The 17,024-nt window shown below is 47.8% G+C and overlaps 1 protein-coding gene across 8 annotated transcripts in view; it reads right to left on the bottom strand.

The window, feature by feature from the left end:
* The window catches only part of LOC122375426 (BAG domain-containing protein Samui-like), a 56,396-nt gene extending 39,853 nt beyond the window's left edge, over positions 1–16,543 (bottom strand). For 2 of the 8 annotated variants that reach the window (XM_043354804.1, XM_043354808.1), the window contains exons 1-3: positions 16,486–16,504; positions 15,931–16,079; positions 4,836–4,980 (exon numbers count right to left, since the gene is read on the bottom strand). In XM_043354804.1, coding sequence (XP_043210739.1) covers positions 4,836–4,922 — 87 coding nt within the window. In that variant the 5' untranslated portion in view covers positions 4,923–4,980; positions 15,931–16,079; positions 16,486–16,504. Of the gene's footprint in view, positions 1–4,835; positions 4,981–15,930; positions 16,080–16,485 lie in introns of all 8 variants that reach the window. The other 6 variants (XM_043354806.1, XM_043354807.1, XR_006255390.1 and 3 more) reach the window with 5 other exon arrangements.
* Positions 16,544–17,024: the final 481 nt, after the last annotated feature.

Raw genomic sequence — 17,024 nt, 5'->3', positions numbered from 1 at the left:
ATGAATCTACGGTACTGGTAAGCTATGGCCGGACATTAATGTTCATTTACGGATAATGCACCAATCTTTTTGCAAGCTATAGGGTATTGCAATTTCGATCAGTAGTTTTTTGTGGGTTGCAGCTAATTTAAAGACGTCCTAAGCACTGCTGATTTTTTTTTACAGTGCTTCGGTTTTCTTAAGAAGCGTTGAAATGTATTGACTTTAGATATGCCTACTGAATTAAAATTGAATGGGACAACAGTGAATTATGAAAAAAGGTATGCTTAAAAGGCTTAGTGTGAACAACATGTCATAGATGATTATCACATCAACAATCAACATGTATGTATGTGCCTTTTATGGCTTTGCAATGCACTTAGATGTGCATTTTAACTACAGCTACCATTCAACATAGGACATTGGCAACCGATGACATCTTCATATTAACCCTCGCCCGCACATGGGGGGGGGGGGGGGGGGTGGTTGCCACCCCCCCCCCCCAGGTAGTCTTTCTGCTCTGCACTCAACATTTTTAGAGCTAGAAGGCTGATTTTCCGTATAGCTGCTCCTCTATCCTTTCTTGATGTCCACTGAAAATTTCAAGTTTCTGTGACTTTTGGTTTCGGAGATATGACCTTGTTTTTCAGGTCATGTCATGACCCAAATGGCCAATTCTCGACATCTTGCGTTGGCTATGGGCCTTGTGAGCTTTTGACACCTTGATTTCGGCCTTTTTTACCAGTCTTACCTCCCACCTATCATGGAACATGTTGTTCGACAATGTACAGATGTCAAGGTCAAGGTCAAGGTTAACCTAGGTCATCTAAGATAATTGCGTTTTAGGCAAGCGGAATTTACTTTTGAATATGTTTCAACGCTAACTTGAGAGACATTGTAACAAATAGTAAGAAAATTAACCTCACTCTCATTCTATCTAAAAGTAAATTCCGGATTCGAAATAATACAAACTTTTTGAGAAGCTTTCGGCATTGCGCCATCATCAGCTCTCCTGAGAGCTGATGATGGCGCAATGCCGAAAGCTTCTCAAAAAGTTTGTATTATTTCGAATCCGGAATTTACTTTAAGAATTTAGATAGAATGAGAGTGAGGTTAATTTTCTTACTATTTGGAATTTACTTTTTGTGAAGTTTTTTGACTGCATTTTTGGTAAAAGCTTCTCAGATCATGATTTCATGTAATATGGACACATAAACAATCGGTGCACACATCAGTATACACACAGACACACACTAGGGTGGCACTAAAACTGGGCTAAAATTTCGTTTTGAGAATTTTCAACGGGACGGGCAGCCAATCTGTTCTACCACCCGAGAAAACGTTGTGTGTAAAATATTTTCGGAAAATATGTTTATTTAGAGGTAGCTCAACCAGGTGAAAGTTCACATTTTCGTAAAAAACGCAACTTTGCCGAAATTTTAATTTTCACGTGTATTTCTGATGTTAACCCGGCGGCCGCTGGGCCTCCGCGCCACCCGCCGGCCGCTGGGGGGGGGGGGCATATAGTTGCCCCCCCTTTACTTCTGCGACGATATCGTCGCAACGCGAGGAGATAGAGAAGCGAAACTTTGCACACATCTTCCTGAATACCTAGCCGAGGTTGTGTCCAAATTTGGTGTCGATCCCATTTAAAATGACGTCACAGTGACGTCATAGGTGAAATTATAGATTTGCGACTCTCATATTCCTCACGATACATCAGATATATGGAACCGAATATAAGGGGTCGATTATTGGTCAGAAACTAGATGGAAGTGTAGTTAGATGTTTTAGGATGACAGCAGGTGCTGTCTAGTTCATTTACAGTTGAGTTTCATGCTCAGCGTCATCAGAAACGGTCCATATCGGAAAACGACAAAACTTTATGACGTCACTGTGACGTCATCTTAGGTACTACAACCACCAAACTTTCCTCAAACATTGCCTAGGTATTCATTTGAAGCTATGCCAAGTTTCACGTTCGTAGCTCATCAGGTTTCGGAGATATTTCACAAAACGTAAAGGGGGGCAACTTTATGCCCCCCCCCCCAGCGGCTCGTGGGTTAACAATGACATTGGACGTTGCCAAGACTTTATCGAGACGTTTCAGCACCTAAAGCTCAGATATAGGTACATATGAGGCACATAATTCTTTTGAAGGTATGCATAACTTACTGTACAACTCCATGAAAAGAGAAAGCGGTATCATCCGTAATCAGCCAACACTTGTACACATCATTCGTCGGCTAGTCTTGCCTACTTAGAAGTTACGATCGCCTTGCGTATGTCAGAATGCTTGCGTCTTTGCTCCTCGACGACCTAAAAGAGGAGCTGCTGTTAGTCTTTATCCTTCGTGGGGGTCAGATCGATTTCCTGGCCATCAACAAAATACCTCGTTCCGAGAAGTCGTAGACGGCGTGAAATGACCTAATGTAGCGCATGACGGCGTTGTAGAATGGCTTGACCTCCCAAAGAATCAAATCCTTCAAGAGGAAGTCGTTGTCCATACCGAGGATGCTGAAGAAGCTTGTGAAGCCAGTTGTGATATGACGAAGTCTTCCGTGGACTTGCTAGAGACTGAAGCTATAGTAAAGGTGCACCACCGAGGACAGTGATGGCCAGCTCTAGCATCTCACGGTTGTCGCGTGAGTGCTGGCGGTCAAGGATATACGACCGAACTGTGCAAGAGCATTACGCGGGTTGTGGAGGTGGGATATGTCACAGTTTTTGAAGGTTTATGGCTTCGTTCCATCTAGACGCCCACTTTTTATGGAAGCGCTTAAACAAAACAACGTCCGGGCCGCTGGACGGGCCGAGGCAGGCTGAAGCTGAAAGTGTCTTTTATAGAACAAACTCGTAAATGTCGTGGCAAGTCAGGTGGAGCAAGTCCTGCTCGAGCCGCTGCTCGATGATCGTGCAGGCTCCTGTATTGAGGCTGGTGTTCGATGCACTTGTGTCAAAACTGAGCGCTTTCACTCAATCCTTTACTCTCACTCATCGAGGGATTCTCGAACAGCGTTTGTTGCGGCCTGTCAATTTGAGCCTGGCTAGCGAAAAATGTTCTGAAATGGCTTAGCAAAATACAACTTATCTTTTTCACGTGCACGTCTTCTCCCTGACATCACGAAGACACGGAGACCTGCCCTGTGGCCGTACACTGGCAGTGTCCCCCTGCGCATCAGTAAACGGGAATACATGAGCAGAATAAATGCGTATTACAATCGGATCACAATACTCAGCGAAGAAAAACCATTCCTGATACGCATTTATTTGCTCATGTAACCCCGGTAAGTGCTAGCAGTCTCGTGACCCTTCCCAACCACCGTAATACGAGAGAAGAGCTGAAGTTACACGCCTGGCAGCGGGCTACCGTCACCGAACAAAATAAGCTAAACTACGCTGAACGGCCATTGGTTGAATCACGCATTGCGTCACAGCGCGTTTGCGGCGAGAGACACTGTGGTTATGAAACAAATAGGAAGGCATCAATCATTCATTTAAACGTGTTACAGCTCAAATATGACAATGCTTGGAAAGGCGCGATACACATCTGAATCCCCGTTACAATATACGTTTTGTCAATATGCAGCAAGTATGACCCCATTGAGCTACCTCTAAATATAAATGTTTTTTGATAAAATTTCATACAGATCATTTTTTCGTGAGGTAGAACAAAATGGCCACCCGTCCCGGTCGAAATTAAAAAAGTCGAAATTAAGTGCCACCCTAACACACACAGACATACAAACACATATAATTGATCTTGACCTAACTTCACCTGAAATGACCTCAGCAGCAAAAACCTGAACGGGTAGTGTGAGAAAGAGGTTCTAGCTGGCTTGGCACCAGAAAACGGCATCGTCATCGGTATATGATAAGCAGCGCACTTGATATCAAACGGTGACCCAAAACAGCAACATTTTTTAGTTTGACCTGACCTGGAAGGTCAATGACTGACCTGAGAAGGTAAAACTGGGCATCATTGGATTTGTCTCTTCCCAAAGAATCTTTTTGGTCTTTACCGCTAAGCTCTATCTCCAACAGGAACGAAATGGCGCGGGGGGGGGGTGGCAACCACACCCCCCATGTGCGTTCTAGGATGGGAAAATGGCATGTGCGGGCGAGGGTTAACAATTTAAACAACAAAATGCATTACAATATTGCAACAGCGCGCGAGCGAAGAGAAGAGAAACATGCGAAAGTACGTATATCAAAGTAAAAAATGATTTTTTTTTAGAAGATGCGAAAAATGTCGCCAAAAATACAGAATTAATGAAAGCATTAAGAATGTCTTATTTACAATCCAAACCGAGCGATGTGTTTTAAACCCAACTTACTTGAAAATTCTTAAAGGACTGAGGCACGAGATACTGAAGCCGTCGCTAAAACATAATGAGTAAGTTAGAATTAGGTCAAATTATTCAAATTTAGCTGGATATTTCATATGTGTGGTCGTATAACGGTGTGATAGATGCTACAAGCAGACAAAAGTCGTGTCGGTCTTCACTTCCACAGCGACCTAAACAACGAGCCTTCTACTAAATCGCAGGTTATCACCTACATAACTATCTGCAAGTTCGTATGATTAAGAATGTCTTTGACAGTGGCATGCACTCCAGTAATAATTTTGTTATCATCTAAGCTATACTGTAAGCGTAACAAAACAGATCGAACAAAACTGGTTTTATCCAGTTTTCGAACAGGGTCACATGTCGTCAGGTATGACGTCACAAGCACCCAACTGTGCTCTAAAAGCCAACATCACTTCTACACTAAAAGCCAGCACAATCTCTCAACAGGTAGCGTGCGCAATAGGGAGGGGGGGGGGATCGCCAGGTCACGTGTGAGAAACTTACGTCGGAAAATTTTCGGGCAGGTGGTTTCCCGACTTGGTTAGGTTTCGGCTGAGCGGAGTGACCTTTTCCGAAAGGACCGTCTACCATCGTAGTTCGGGGAGTGCCAGGAGTTCCCGGGGTGCCCGGAGTGCCATTAGACACTCCTCTGAAATACAGAAACAACGATATGCTTGTGTCAACAAGATGTTGAGGACTGGGGTTACGGGGTAGGCAGTAGGCACTGATGAGAATCACAGACAATGATACTTTCGAGCTAGAGTCTAGCATTCAGGAAACGTAGATATCCGGCATGCGTATGCATACCCCAAGATGCGTATGCATACCCCAAGGATGCCTTTTGCAATACATATCCATGTCGTAAAAATTTGATCATTGAGCTGCTCAGTTTAAGTGATCAGTTTTAAAAGTCATGCCCAATTATGTTTAAGGTGAAGTTTGAAAATTTCTTTGTACTAGGAGCTTCCAGCCAATAAAAGGCTTGACGAGTTCATCAAAGGCATTATTCTTGACGCAATAAAGTGCTGCGTGCTGCCATCACAAAGCTTGGACGCATTATTCACCACCACTTTCCAATTCCCGACGGTGATATCTGCTACCGATAGCGTTCGATCGTTGTTATCAAATTTATTCCAGTTTACAAATCCCGTCTGATTTAGCCTTGTCACGTCACTGAAGTCTCGTTCATCGATCTTTTGCTGACGGGGCCGGGTTTGTGGGTCACTGGCAAGTGACATCCAATCCCCCCTGTCGACTCCCCCCCCCTCGCAGCTGCCGTGACCTCATTGCTCCCCCCCCCCCAGAGGTGATGACCGGGTCACCTCTCCGAAAGTTGGCTGCAGTTCGCCCCTCGCTCTGCCCATCGCCCCAGGGCACAGCTGGTCACCTGTCTTGGCACTGTTTCGCGATTCCAATGTCAGGATCAATAGTGGGCCCGCTGGCTCAATGCCAGCGATTAGCCTGACACCTCGCGGCAGACAGCGGAGATACTGGTTCAGCAGTTTTCGCTAGATGCCCTACGAGCTGTGATTTTGGGCAGCTTTCTGCAGTGTTCTTGATTCCAGTAGCGGCGAAACACCTTCAATTAAAGGCATAGGCGGCGGAACGGGGAGGGCACCGGGGCACCGTGCCCCCTTTGATTTTGACATTTTAACATTAGCCCTATGGGCGTTGCATGGAAAGAATGGGACCAAAAGTCAGCAGTGCCCCCCTTAACTGAAGGTGTTCCGCCGCTACTGATTAAAGGGGGGGGGGGGGGGGCACTGCCGACTTTTGGTCCCATTCTTTCCATGCAGCGCCCATAGGGCTTATGTTAAAATGCCAAAATCAAAGGGGGTACGGTGCCCCGGTGCCCTCCCCATTCCGCCGAAATGCTGGTCTGGTCAGTGGTCAGCAAGAAGAGATGCAAATATTGTTTATAGCTCTCACGTTAAACATAAGGTGTAGGCTAGGGCGAACATAAGGTGTAATAATGGAGGCCAAACGCCTACCCACTAACAATCCAAGTAAATTAAAGCTGAGAATTATCATGATAAGGTATATGCTAATGCTATCATTGTTATGCTGTCGGATGGGTATACCGACTGCCGACAATCGACACAGCTGTGCATTGTGTACTGTGCGGCACATTAAGTTATATAGCAAGACTTTTCATTTTATCAACTACAAGGGGCATACATTTTCTGTTACGCCTCGAATGACTGAGTTTCGGGCATCGTACTCTAGTATGCTATAAACTAATGAATATTTCAAATAATTTTACGGGCATCGGAAGTTCCAGTTGAATACGTTTAAAGGCCCTTACTCTATGTAGTTTAGAACCTGATCTACCGACAATCACAAAGTCATTTCAAAGTTCTGGGCAGCTAGACTGTCAGTGCCCTTGAACCCATTTAAACTCAGGACTCAGCATGTCTGACGTCCAAGCCTTTAATTAAAATCATATTTTTCTTCTTGTTTTATTATTTCCGCCGCTTTATTAATGACATGTCTGATAAATTCCACATGTCGTGCTAACAGCATCGCCTGTGAGACGAAAACATAAATCGTCAACAATTGAAAATAGTCCTAGAAACACCCGGCCCGCCTTATTTTATGTTTAGATAAGCCAAGTAGTTTCCAGTTACCAAGGAAGTGGGTAGTTCGTGCTGACAGTTGTCACTATTCACGTAATTTATCAGTGTCATTTCTGGACAGGCGTCAGCAACTAACCCCGCAAACGCCGCTCTTCAGTTGACAAATTTGTCAGCTCCGTGATTGGCTTCACGTCGTACTCCATGTCAAGCAGTCTGCCAGTCATTTAGAAGTTTGCTTACCGAGGTACTCAGTGTCAGACACCACGTGTAGCCAGTAGCTAACTTTGAGATGTCTAGTTCAAGATATGGAGATTAGGAGACCGTGTGATGTGGGGGTTTCGGAGAAAATGGAAACAAAGTAGCTCCAAAGTACTCATTGGTCTTCATTGGAGGCAGAGATGTTGAAATGCTGGACTTTCTGGTTTCCGTCGCTGAGTTAAGCTTGCCTCGTGCGTGGTACGCAGTCTAACTTGATGTGTAATGAAATTTAGAGACTGGAGAGGCTCTTAGTCTATCCATCAGTGCCTATAGAAGCGCATACCCATCGGTTCTGGTTAACTGGCTTGGCTCGATAAGACTATTCAGGTGATCGTTGCATGCTAATTCGGGGACTGAAATTGGCTGCTAACGAAATTTTGCTGTGAAGGGTAGAGCTATACTTCAATCGAATGATGTTAAGTTCTTTTCCTCTCGCAGCTGTACTTTTCTAACCCAGCTGTAAGTGCAATGTAACAACTTGGAACATCAATGTGAATAAATAACATCAAAATAAGCAAATTGAAAGTCTACGTTTTAATGCTAAACAAAAATGGTGTAGAATCTTCCATGACATTCTTCACCCGTACAAAATATTTTGCACGCACGTGCCTTGTCACGGGATTGTCACTATATGTCAACCCATTTGCACGTGACAATATAGCTGCGCATTACCTTCGCCAATAACTGCATCTCAACAACCTTGGTAATCAGTGCAATAGCCGGATCCAATCTTCTTCGGTATTTATGGCGTGGATTTGCCATCCTCCCACAGCAGAAAGCACAACAATGTCGCATAATTGGCTGGTTTTGGTAACCGGATATCTGTCGGAGGGGCGGATCCAGGATTTTCTTCGGCCAGGGTCCAATGGAATGGGGCGGCATGTTTTCCACCTGCCAGTGGCGGTAAAGTGCACGATTGGTATGCCCGTATAGTGAAAATGGAAGACAGCGTCCTCTGACTCTTTAGCTTCCTCTGATGTTATTTATGGATGTAGTGTTGATAGTGCTTCGGCGACCCGATTCGTCGCTTCGCCCATGACGGCCTTTTTTGCTGGGCTTCTAGCCCCCAATTTTGTTATTTATTTCGATGGGGCCCGAAATGTGCCTTTGTATAAAATGCATTGCAGTACGCACAGAGACACATGGCTGCTCCTATTGATTGGATTTTATAGATGTGAGGTGCTGCAATGTGCATTGTGCATTGTGCTAAATCATGGCTAATTTTGGATGATTTATCTCATTAAAATGCATGGATACCGTCCATGAATGAAATGCTAGGCCCTAGGGCACAAACAGGTGTACGGCTTGACGAAGTTGTTTAAGTTTGACAACTTTTCCTTGCACATGAACATCTCTTAAAAGCTGTCAGCTGTGTTCCTTTCTTTAGCTTAGTTAGATGTCCTAACTCTCACACTTGTATGGATTCAAATGGGCCTGGTCATTTCTGTGAACACAAAAACTGGAATGAAAATTACCGGATTGCAACGAAACAATTACGCGATATATTTAGTTCAGAAATGCATACCATTGTGGAAATTTACTACCTGAGCCTCTGCAGGGGCGGATCCAGGAAAACTCCAAGGGGAGGGTCATGAATCGAAGTGGTGCCCCTACCTATACCCAAAATTAAAAACTCAACGGATTTCGTCCACTTCATTTTGGTGGTGCCCCCATTTTCAGTTTTTTTTTCTTTTTAATTTTTATTTTTAGTCAGTATCTTAACTTTTGCCACAACCACATTTACCAATTGTAAGCAAGTATATATGAATGTGCTATGTGTATATATGTTGTGGACGCTGAGTAGTGAGTACTTACCAGGAACGTTATCAGGTAAGCGAATCGTTGTCAGTCCGACGAACTTGACCCTGGCGTCTAAAGGGTCTGTCCTTGACACTTCAGGCTTGTCAGGGGCACCAAAGTCCTTCCAGGGACACCACAAACCTGTCAGGGGCACCTACGGCCTTGTAGGGGCGCCACAGGCCCGCCAGGAAGCAGGGGCACCACAGGTCTAGCAAGTATACACGACAGGCCTGTCAGGGGCACAACGGGCCTGTTGGGCCCATGAGCACCCCTAGGGGCAGGGGCACCACAGTCCTTCCAGGGGCACCGCAGGCCTGTGAGGGGCACCAGCGGCCTAGCAGGGGCACCAGTCAACACAGGCCTGCCAGGGGCACCACAGACCTGCCAGGGGCACCAGAGGCCTGTCAGGAGCACCACCGACCTTGCAGGGGTAACTTGGGCCTGTCAGGGGCACCACGGGCCTGTCGAGAGGCACTTCAGGCTTTTCAGGGGCACCATAGTCCTCAGCCGGGCGCAGGGGTAGCAGGGGCACCAGAGGCCTGCCAGGGGCACTACAGGCCTAGCAAGGGCACCACTGGTCTATCAGGGGCACCACGAGCCTGTCATAGCCAGGCATCTCAGGCTTGTCAAGGCCCAGGGGCACCACAGGTCTGTGAGGGGCACCAGCGACCTAGCAGGGGCACCAGTCAACACAGGTCTGCCAAGGGCGCCACAGACCTGCCAGGGGCACCACAGACCTGCCAGGGGCACCAGAGGTCTGCCAGGGGCACCACCGGCCTCGCAGGGGCACCTTGGGCCTGTCAGGGGCACCACGGGCCTGCCGAGGGGCACTTCAGACTTTTCAGGGGCACCAGTCCTCTTAGGGCGCAGGGGTACCAGCGGCCTAGCAAGGGCACCAGAGGCCTGCCAGGGGCACCACAGGCCTAACAAGGGCACCACGGGCCTGTCAGGGGCACCTCAGGGTTGTCAGGGCCCAGGGACACCACAGTCCTTCCAAGGGCACCGCAAGCCTGTCAGGGGCACCAGAGGCCTGCCAGGGGCACCACAGGCCTGCCAGGGGCACCACAGGCCTAGCAAGGCACCACTGGCCTGTCATGGCCGGGCACCTCAGGCTTGTCAGGGCCCAGGGGCACCACAGTCCTTCCAGGGGCATTACAAGCCTGTCAGGGGCACCAGAGGCCTAGCAAGGGCACCACAGGCCTACCATGGACACCACAGGCCTGCCAGGGGCACCACCGGCCTTGCAGGGGCGCCTCAGGCCTGTCAGGGGCACCACGTCCCTGCCGGGGACACTTCAGGCTTGTCAGGGGCGTTACAGTCCTGTCAGGGCCCATGGGGCACCAGGCCCGTGGTGTCCCTGCTAGGCCTGTGGTGCCCCTGGTGGTCCTGTGGTGCCCCTGTCAGGACTGTGATACCCCTGATAGGCCGGTGGTGCCCCTGGCAGGTCTTTGGGCCCCCGGGCCTCAAGGGGGGGGGCCATGACCCATGTGACCCCCCCCCCTTGGATCCGCCCCTGAGCCTCTGAACCCTTTTTCTCTTAATTAAGACTGTCAGCAATGCTGGAATGGGGACGGAACGACTGTGGATCATGTCATTTCTATACGTTAGATGCTGAAAAAACGCACCCACACGCGCGAGTGTTGAATGAAAACTGTTCAAACACCTTGCGTTAAATAAATGCATCGAATATGCCCTAGAGTCGTCCACTAAGAACACGAAGATCGGATGACGGGTCGTCGGCTTTTAAAATTAAAGAGGTAAACTTGATCTCCCGGATCTCCCTCCTGAACAGGACGCAGGTAGCTTTCTTGAGAGATGTACAAGCAACTGTGTTCAGTGATTCTCTAGACAAGCGTTTGATGTCAATTTGCATTGCATGCGTGAAGAATGTTACAGCTTTTATATTTAAATTGATTCAATTTTCTTGTCAAATCACACCTTGTAGATCAGGGAATGCACTCTAAAATAACTATAGTTCGTTTTTTTCAAAAGGACTCTGGCTCCAAGTATGTTTTTCGAAAAAGCACTCGTTTTAGCGAGCAAAACGAGCAAAAACTAAACCAGGGGGCTGTCATCCCGAGCTTTCCTATGTGCCGGGCGCCCGACTGTTTAACATTACCCGTGACGTCACCGGGGCGTACACTTGTCAGCTGGCCTTCCCCGCAAGTTTGGCCTTAAATACGATTTTGAGGGTCACGGTTGTAAACAAATTCCTTTCCGGAAACGTTCCGGAAACGCTGGAAACGTTTTCATCCATTTACTTTCCGGAAATTGCTTCATTACTACTTCGCGCCTAAACTCCCTCGCCGGCACAGGGAGTTGAGTTGATGCAACCCCCCCTAAGGTTTTTCGCGAATAACTAGCGTAAAAAGCGGCCGATCGCAACGTAACTTTCAGTACCCTCGCATTGATCAATTGTACACCTATCCTGAAAATTTCATGACCCTGACCCAAATGACCTTTGACCTGTGACCTACTTTCCGAGACCATGTTTGGCCGGAATCGCGATTCGGCGTATGTCGGCTCGCATTAGCCGCGCGTTTGCAAGCTTTACGTGGTTTCAAACGTTCAAACATGTGATTTGATGTTGCTCTTATGCATTAGGGTGGATGTCAAGGTCACCTGAAGGTCAGGTCAGGTCATTGACCTTTGGTGACCTCGGTTCACTTTTTCGAGTTTTACATCTTTCTAGGCCAGTTTTTGGAGCTGATTTCGAATTTAGCAACCATTTGAACATTTACAAAGTAATTTTGGTGCCTTCGTAACATGTTACGAAGCTGTCAGAGGCGGTTGACACGTATTACGAATACCCGTCACGACCTCTACCGGTTGACCTGACCTGACCTGACCCGACCTGGTCTAAATGCTTAAAGACATCATCTCTGATCAAAACTAACACGATATTCGTGATAAGCACCCCGGAGAACTCCATAGCAGCCACACTTTACGACTTTCTAACAGGTCCCGATATTCCTGATTTTTGGGTCATTGACCTGACCTAGAAGGTCACCCGATGACCTAGGATCTTAAAATTGGATATCATCGGCTTCCTCTCGTGACGGGCAACACGCTCGTTTTTCCGCGAAGCTCTAGCTCAATCAGGGGCCAAACGCGAGGGGGGTCGTACCCCCCCCCCCCTTGTGCCGTCGAATGACGCAAAGTGGCCTGTGCCGGCGAGGGTTAAGCATAGGCTACTTAACGCTTTCCTTATTGTCAAGTGTTACATTGTCTGCTTGGTGAGGACAACGCTTACCGGTCAGAAGGCCGTTGTGCTGTGAGGAGGGCGCCGACAGGTCAGGAGGGTGCTGTACGATGAACGGCGACGCTGACTGGTCGGGAGGGCGATGCATGGTGATGAGGGCGCTATGCGTTGCAAAAGGCGCAGGCTGGTCAGGAGGGCGCTGAACGCGAAGATGTCGCCGACAGGCGAGGGCGCTGACAGGTCAGGACTAGGAGGGCACTGCACGGTGATAAGGGCTGCGACAGATCTGGAGAACGCTGTCCGTGAAGAGGGCGCCGACAAGGCAGCAGGGCGCTGTATGATGAGGAGAGCGCGGACAGGTCAGGAGGGCGCCCATGGTTAGGAGGATGTTGTACGATGAGAAGGGCACTATACGAGTGAAGAGGGCGCTGACAGGTCAGGAGGACACTGTATAAAGAGGAGGGCGCGGACAAGGTGAGGAAGGCGATGTACGGTCAGGAGGGCGCCGACAGATCAGGAGGGCCGTCTGCGGTGAAAAGGGCACCGACTTGTCAGGAGGGCGCTGAACGTAGAGGGCGCCGGTCTGGAGGGCTTTGCATGGTTAGGAGGCCGCTATACAGTGAGGAGGATGGCGACAGGTCAGGAGGGCACTGTACGGTGAGGAGGGCGCTATAATACGATAGGCGCTGTCAGGTCAGGAGGGCGCTGACAAGTGTGGAGGGCGAGACAGATCAGGAGGATGCTGTGTGATAATGTCCATGAGGGCGCTAACTGGTCTGCCCGGAGGGCGCCGAATGTTAGGAGGGTGCCGACAGGCCAGGAGAGCGCTGAAGGCCGAGAAGGGCGCCGAACAGACAGAAGGGCGCTAAAGGTGAGCCGAGGGCGCTAGATGGTCAGGAGATTGGGAGTGGATATCCGGCATTTCAGGATTGTGGGTGCATCTTCACCCACAAAGAGATATAAAATTGTAAATCTGGGCGCCAGTACCGCATGAGGATTGAGGACGTCGCAATGGCTTATCGTCGAGGGCGACTAGAGTGCTGGACACTGAAAATGCGCCATCGGCGCACAGAATGATCGTGGAAGGCACCATAATTATTTTGCTATCATATTTTCCCCCTTTTTAAAGTCATTTAAAAGCGCTATTGCACAAGTAATTTTTCGATTAGCAGCGATTGCAGCCGCCGCATCAGGGTCCGGATGGAGCCAGGGAGCGTATGCTCCGGTGACGTCACCGTAGTGCTGCAGATTTGTAACATTAGCGAGCCCGGACGATCTTACCTAACTTATACGGCCTTGAACTAAACCAGAGAAACTCGAACGTCGCCTTATTTTAACATGTGAAGTATTCCTGATTATTTCCATACGTGCGTTTTGGAGCCAGATATGAGAACAGTGGTGACGTCATGCTGTCGAACTTGTATTGCAGTGTAACGTATAACTATCATGGACGAAACCGCTTACTCGATTATAACCTCGGCAACAGTGAAAAACGAAATATCCCCCAAATTCGTCAAAAGTTTGTCCCATCTTACGGATATTGGGTGCCTGCTGCCACCAGTGACGTCATCATAGTATGCTAATTTTTCAGGACACAATTTCCGGGTACTTACCGTGCACAATTTGAAATCGGATATTTTTTCGGTAAGAAATTCTTAGCCAGACGCTGAAGCTGCCAAAACTCACGTGAGAGCTTCGGTAATGCACTTTGAGCCAGCGTCCTTTTGAAAAAAAAAAAACGAACTATAAACCGTGTCATTTATGAGACAAAAGCCTGCCAATTGCCTCTCCTGTGACACATAAAAGATGACATTTCACCGGGAAAAGCCCCGCTCCTCATATTTCATTTGCCTAGCAAGCGACCCTAACAGCCAGGTCGCCTGAAGATTTCTGGCGAAAACTTCTCTAGTATCTGCTTTCACAAGGGATTGGAGGATCGATTCAGTATAGTCACCGTGGATTCAGTCATCTTACTGAAAAACCTGACTAACGTAGCCCCCTGTGAAGGCTTTTGTTCGTTGCAATTGCTGGCGACGGAGCCACTGACCTTAAATTAAGTCTACTTTCCTGGGCTTGTCTGTTGGTGGATCGATTCGGTTTCCAGGCGAGTTTGAGGGAACCGGCCTGGCAACACGATGTAGCGACAGCGTATGGCCAGATTTGATTGAAACCGAGCTGAGCGGGAGCGTAGCTATACGAATGTGGCCCGGTTTTCACAATGACAGCTGGATCTAGGTCAGGCTCATGTGATTTGTTGAGACAAAACTGTGGGATAATTGTGTTATTTTGTGGCATCATTCTTGGCCCGATGTTGGTAGCTAGTGTCTCTTTACCTTATGACCTATAAAAGAACTTAACCAAATATCAACTAATCGGTGTGCTTGATTTCATCATTTTGCAGCTTTTATCAAACATGAATGTGTAAAAATCAAAATATTTCTCTTACAGAGACAGCTGCTAAACAGCCTTGGTCGACAACAATGGTGGCTCTGAATGAAGTTAAAATGATTAAAATTTAAAAGGAATTGTTCCTTGTCACAGGAAAGCCTTTCCTCATAATTTTCCACTCAACTACTTGTGAAATAAAATGGAATGCCGATCTGGAAACTAATCTATACTCAGCCAATAGTAACTGGTTTGGCTCGCTAAATTTGTGGAATTTGAGCACGGGTAACACACATACAACAATTATACAACAATTCACCGCCACAAACTTATATGTAAAAACATATTTGACATCATAAGACCACCACACAGCTTTTTATCATCTTTATGGTACGCATGTCGCTCTTTGTACTTATTTTATCCTAAGGCAGGCCCAAACTGCTCAGCAACACTTGTCGATCAGCGCCAATGCCCCCACACCTCGGATGTGACATTTGGGCGCCAATGCGATGACACCACTACCCCCCCCCCCCACTGACCCCCTCGACCTCGCCCCCCCGCTGGGGGTGGTCGCCGGGAGGTAAATGAGGCCAATATTCTCAGTGGTCGATCCCAGGGGGAGGAACATTTGCCACTGGTCAGCCGCTCCACGGCTCCTCAGGGGAAACGCCTGGGGATCAAGGGCTGCTCTCTATGTATAGTGTCGGAGTACCACTGTGTCAATGTGTACGGTGAATATGCAATGCACAATGCACATTGCCTAGAGGGGTTCTGTTGCCAAAAATGTCGTTCGGGTGTGACTTTTTTGGTACTGTTGTCTCTTCTCCTCGTTGCGCCTTTCTGCATCTTGCTTTCCACCTTCATAGTGTTTATCGCCTCCATGTCATCGACTTTACTTGCTGTTAATTTTCTCTGTTAATATCGTTTTCCGTTGTCTGTTTTATAGGCTTTTCGTTTCTACTCTTTTTTCCACATTCTTTCTCCTGCTTTAACAGTCACATGCATTCTGTTAACATGCTTCATAGACAGCCATCAGAGCACACAATGTCAACATGGATAATGTATGGTAATGTATAAAATGTCCTCATCTACGCCCCGGCACCGTCCCCCCCCCCTCTCTCTCTCTCTCTCTCTCTCTCTCTCTCTCTTCTCTTTCTCTCTTTTCATTCTCTCTCTCTTCTCTCGCCTTAAATTCTGACTCTTTCGGTCTTTCCCTCTCTATACTCTCTCCTTATGTGCTCTTTACTCTACCTACTCTTGCCCTCTATTCTCTCTCGCCTCTTCTCTCTCTCTCTCTCTCTCTCTCTCTCTCTCTCTCTCTCTCTCTCTCTCTCTCTCTCTCTCTTTCCATCCTCCCTTCTCCCACAAGTCGACCTACCTGGCAAGAACCAAGTTCAGCTGATTGCCGGCGCTCTTGAAGAGCTCAGTGGCCTCCTGGTGGCTGAGACAGGTAGCGTCCTGACCTTTAATGGCGGTGATGACGTCACCCACTCGAAGCACGCCCTCCGAGGCGGTGCCGGCGATCACCTGCAGGTCAAAGGTCAAGGTCAGGGTCAGGTCATGGTGATGCTAGTTTCAGATTGATGACAAAGGCCGGTGATACAAAAGTATTTGTATTTTGTCAAAGCTGGGCAGTTTGATTGCGGGGATGCGTAGCCCCAACCCCCCAGTGGCGGAGCCCTGGTCATTTGGGACCGAATATCTCAACACGTAGTTTTACAGCGTGCATGCGTCTATAGAAAATCCAAGGCGTATATTCGGTACATGACGTCACTGCAAATGGCGACTGTCGGATTTCGGAGTAAAAACGTGCTCGCCTGAGTTCCGAGAGCACTGACAAGGCTTTAACGACGCCTTCAGACGTGTGACGCCTTATGTGACGCAAAGATGCATTGTTTGACATAGTGCCGCATTATTTGACGTATGAACTTACTGGCGTGGTGATTTATTGTTCCATGTATGGGTACAGCAATGTTAGGTGTTAATGATGTCCTGTGCAGTGTACGGTAACATGATTTCGCTTCGAGGGATTTGGCAAGGCTTCATGTAGTCAGATTTTCTTTTGTTTTGCTGAAAAACCTTCATCACCAACATTCTGTCGTTGATCTTTTCTTTTGCACATTTGGCCGCTGTCTCAAATCCGTTGTAAAACTGTATGCTTGATCCATGGCTGTATATGAGAAGAGAGTAAGGGGAGAGAGAGAGAGAGAGAGAGAGAGAGAGAGAGAGAGAGAGAGAGAGAGAGAGAGAGAGAGAGAGAGAGAGAGAGAGAGAGAGAGAGAGGGAGAGAGAGTGAGAGAGAATGAGAGGAAACACAAAACACTTATTTTTTATATCTTTTTATCAAAGCATATTTTCCACATGTTAGTCCCTTCTGACAAGCGCTCATATCATACTCCTTCAAACCAGACTAACGCCAGCTATTCGATACGCATTCCAGGTAAATAGCTTCGCGACTATTCGCATCTCCTA

This window comes from Amphibalanus amphitrite, unplaced genomic scaffold (assembly GCF_019059575.1).
Source record: "Amphibalanus amphitrite isolate SeventyFive unplaced genomic scaffold, NRLGWU_Aamphi_draft 001836F_arrow, whole genome shotgun sequence".
Lineage (NCBI taxonomy): Eukaryota > Metazoa > Arthropoda > Thecostraca > Balanomorpha > Balanidae > Amphibalanus > Amphibalanus amphitrite.
This window is presented reverse-complemented; position numbering and strand designations above follow the sequence as displayed.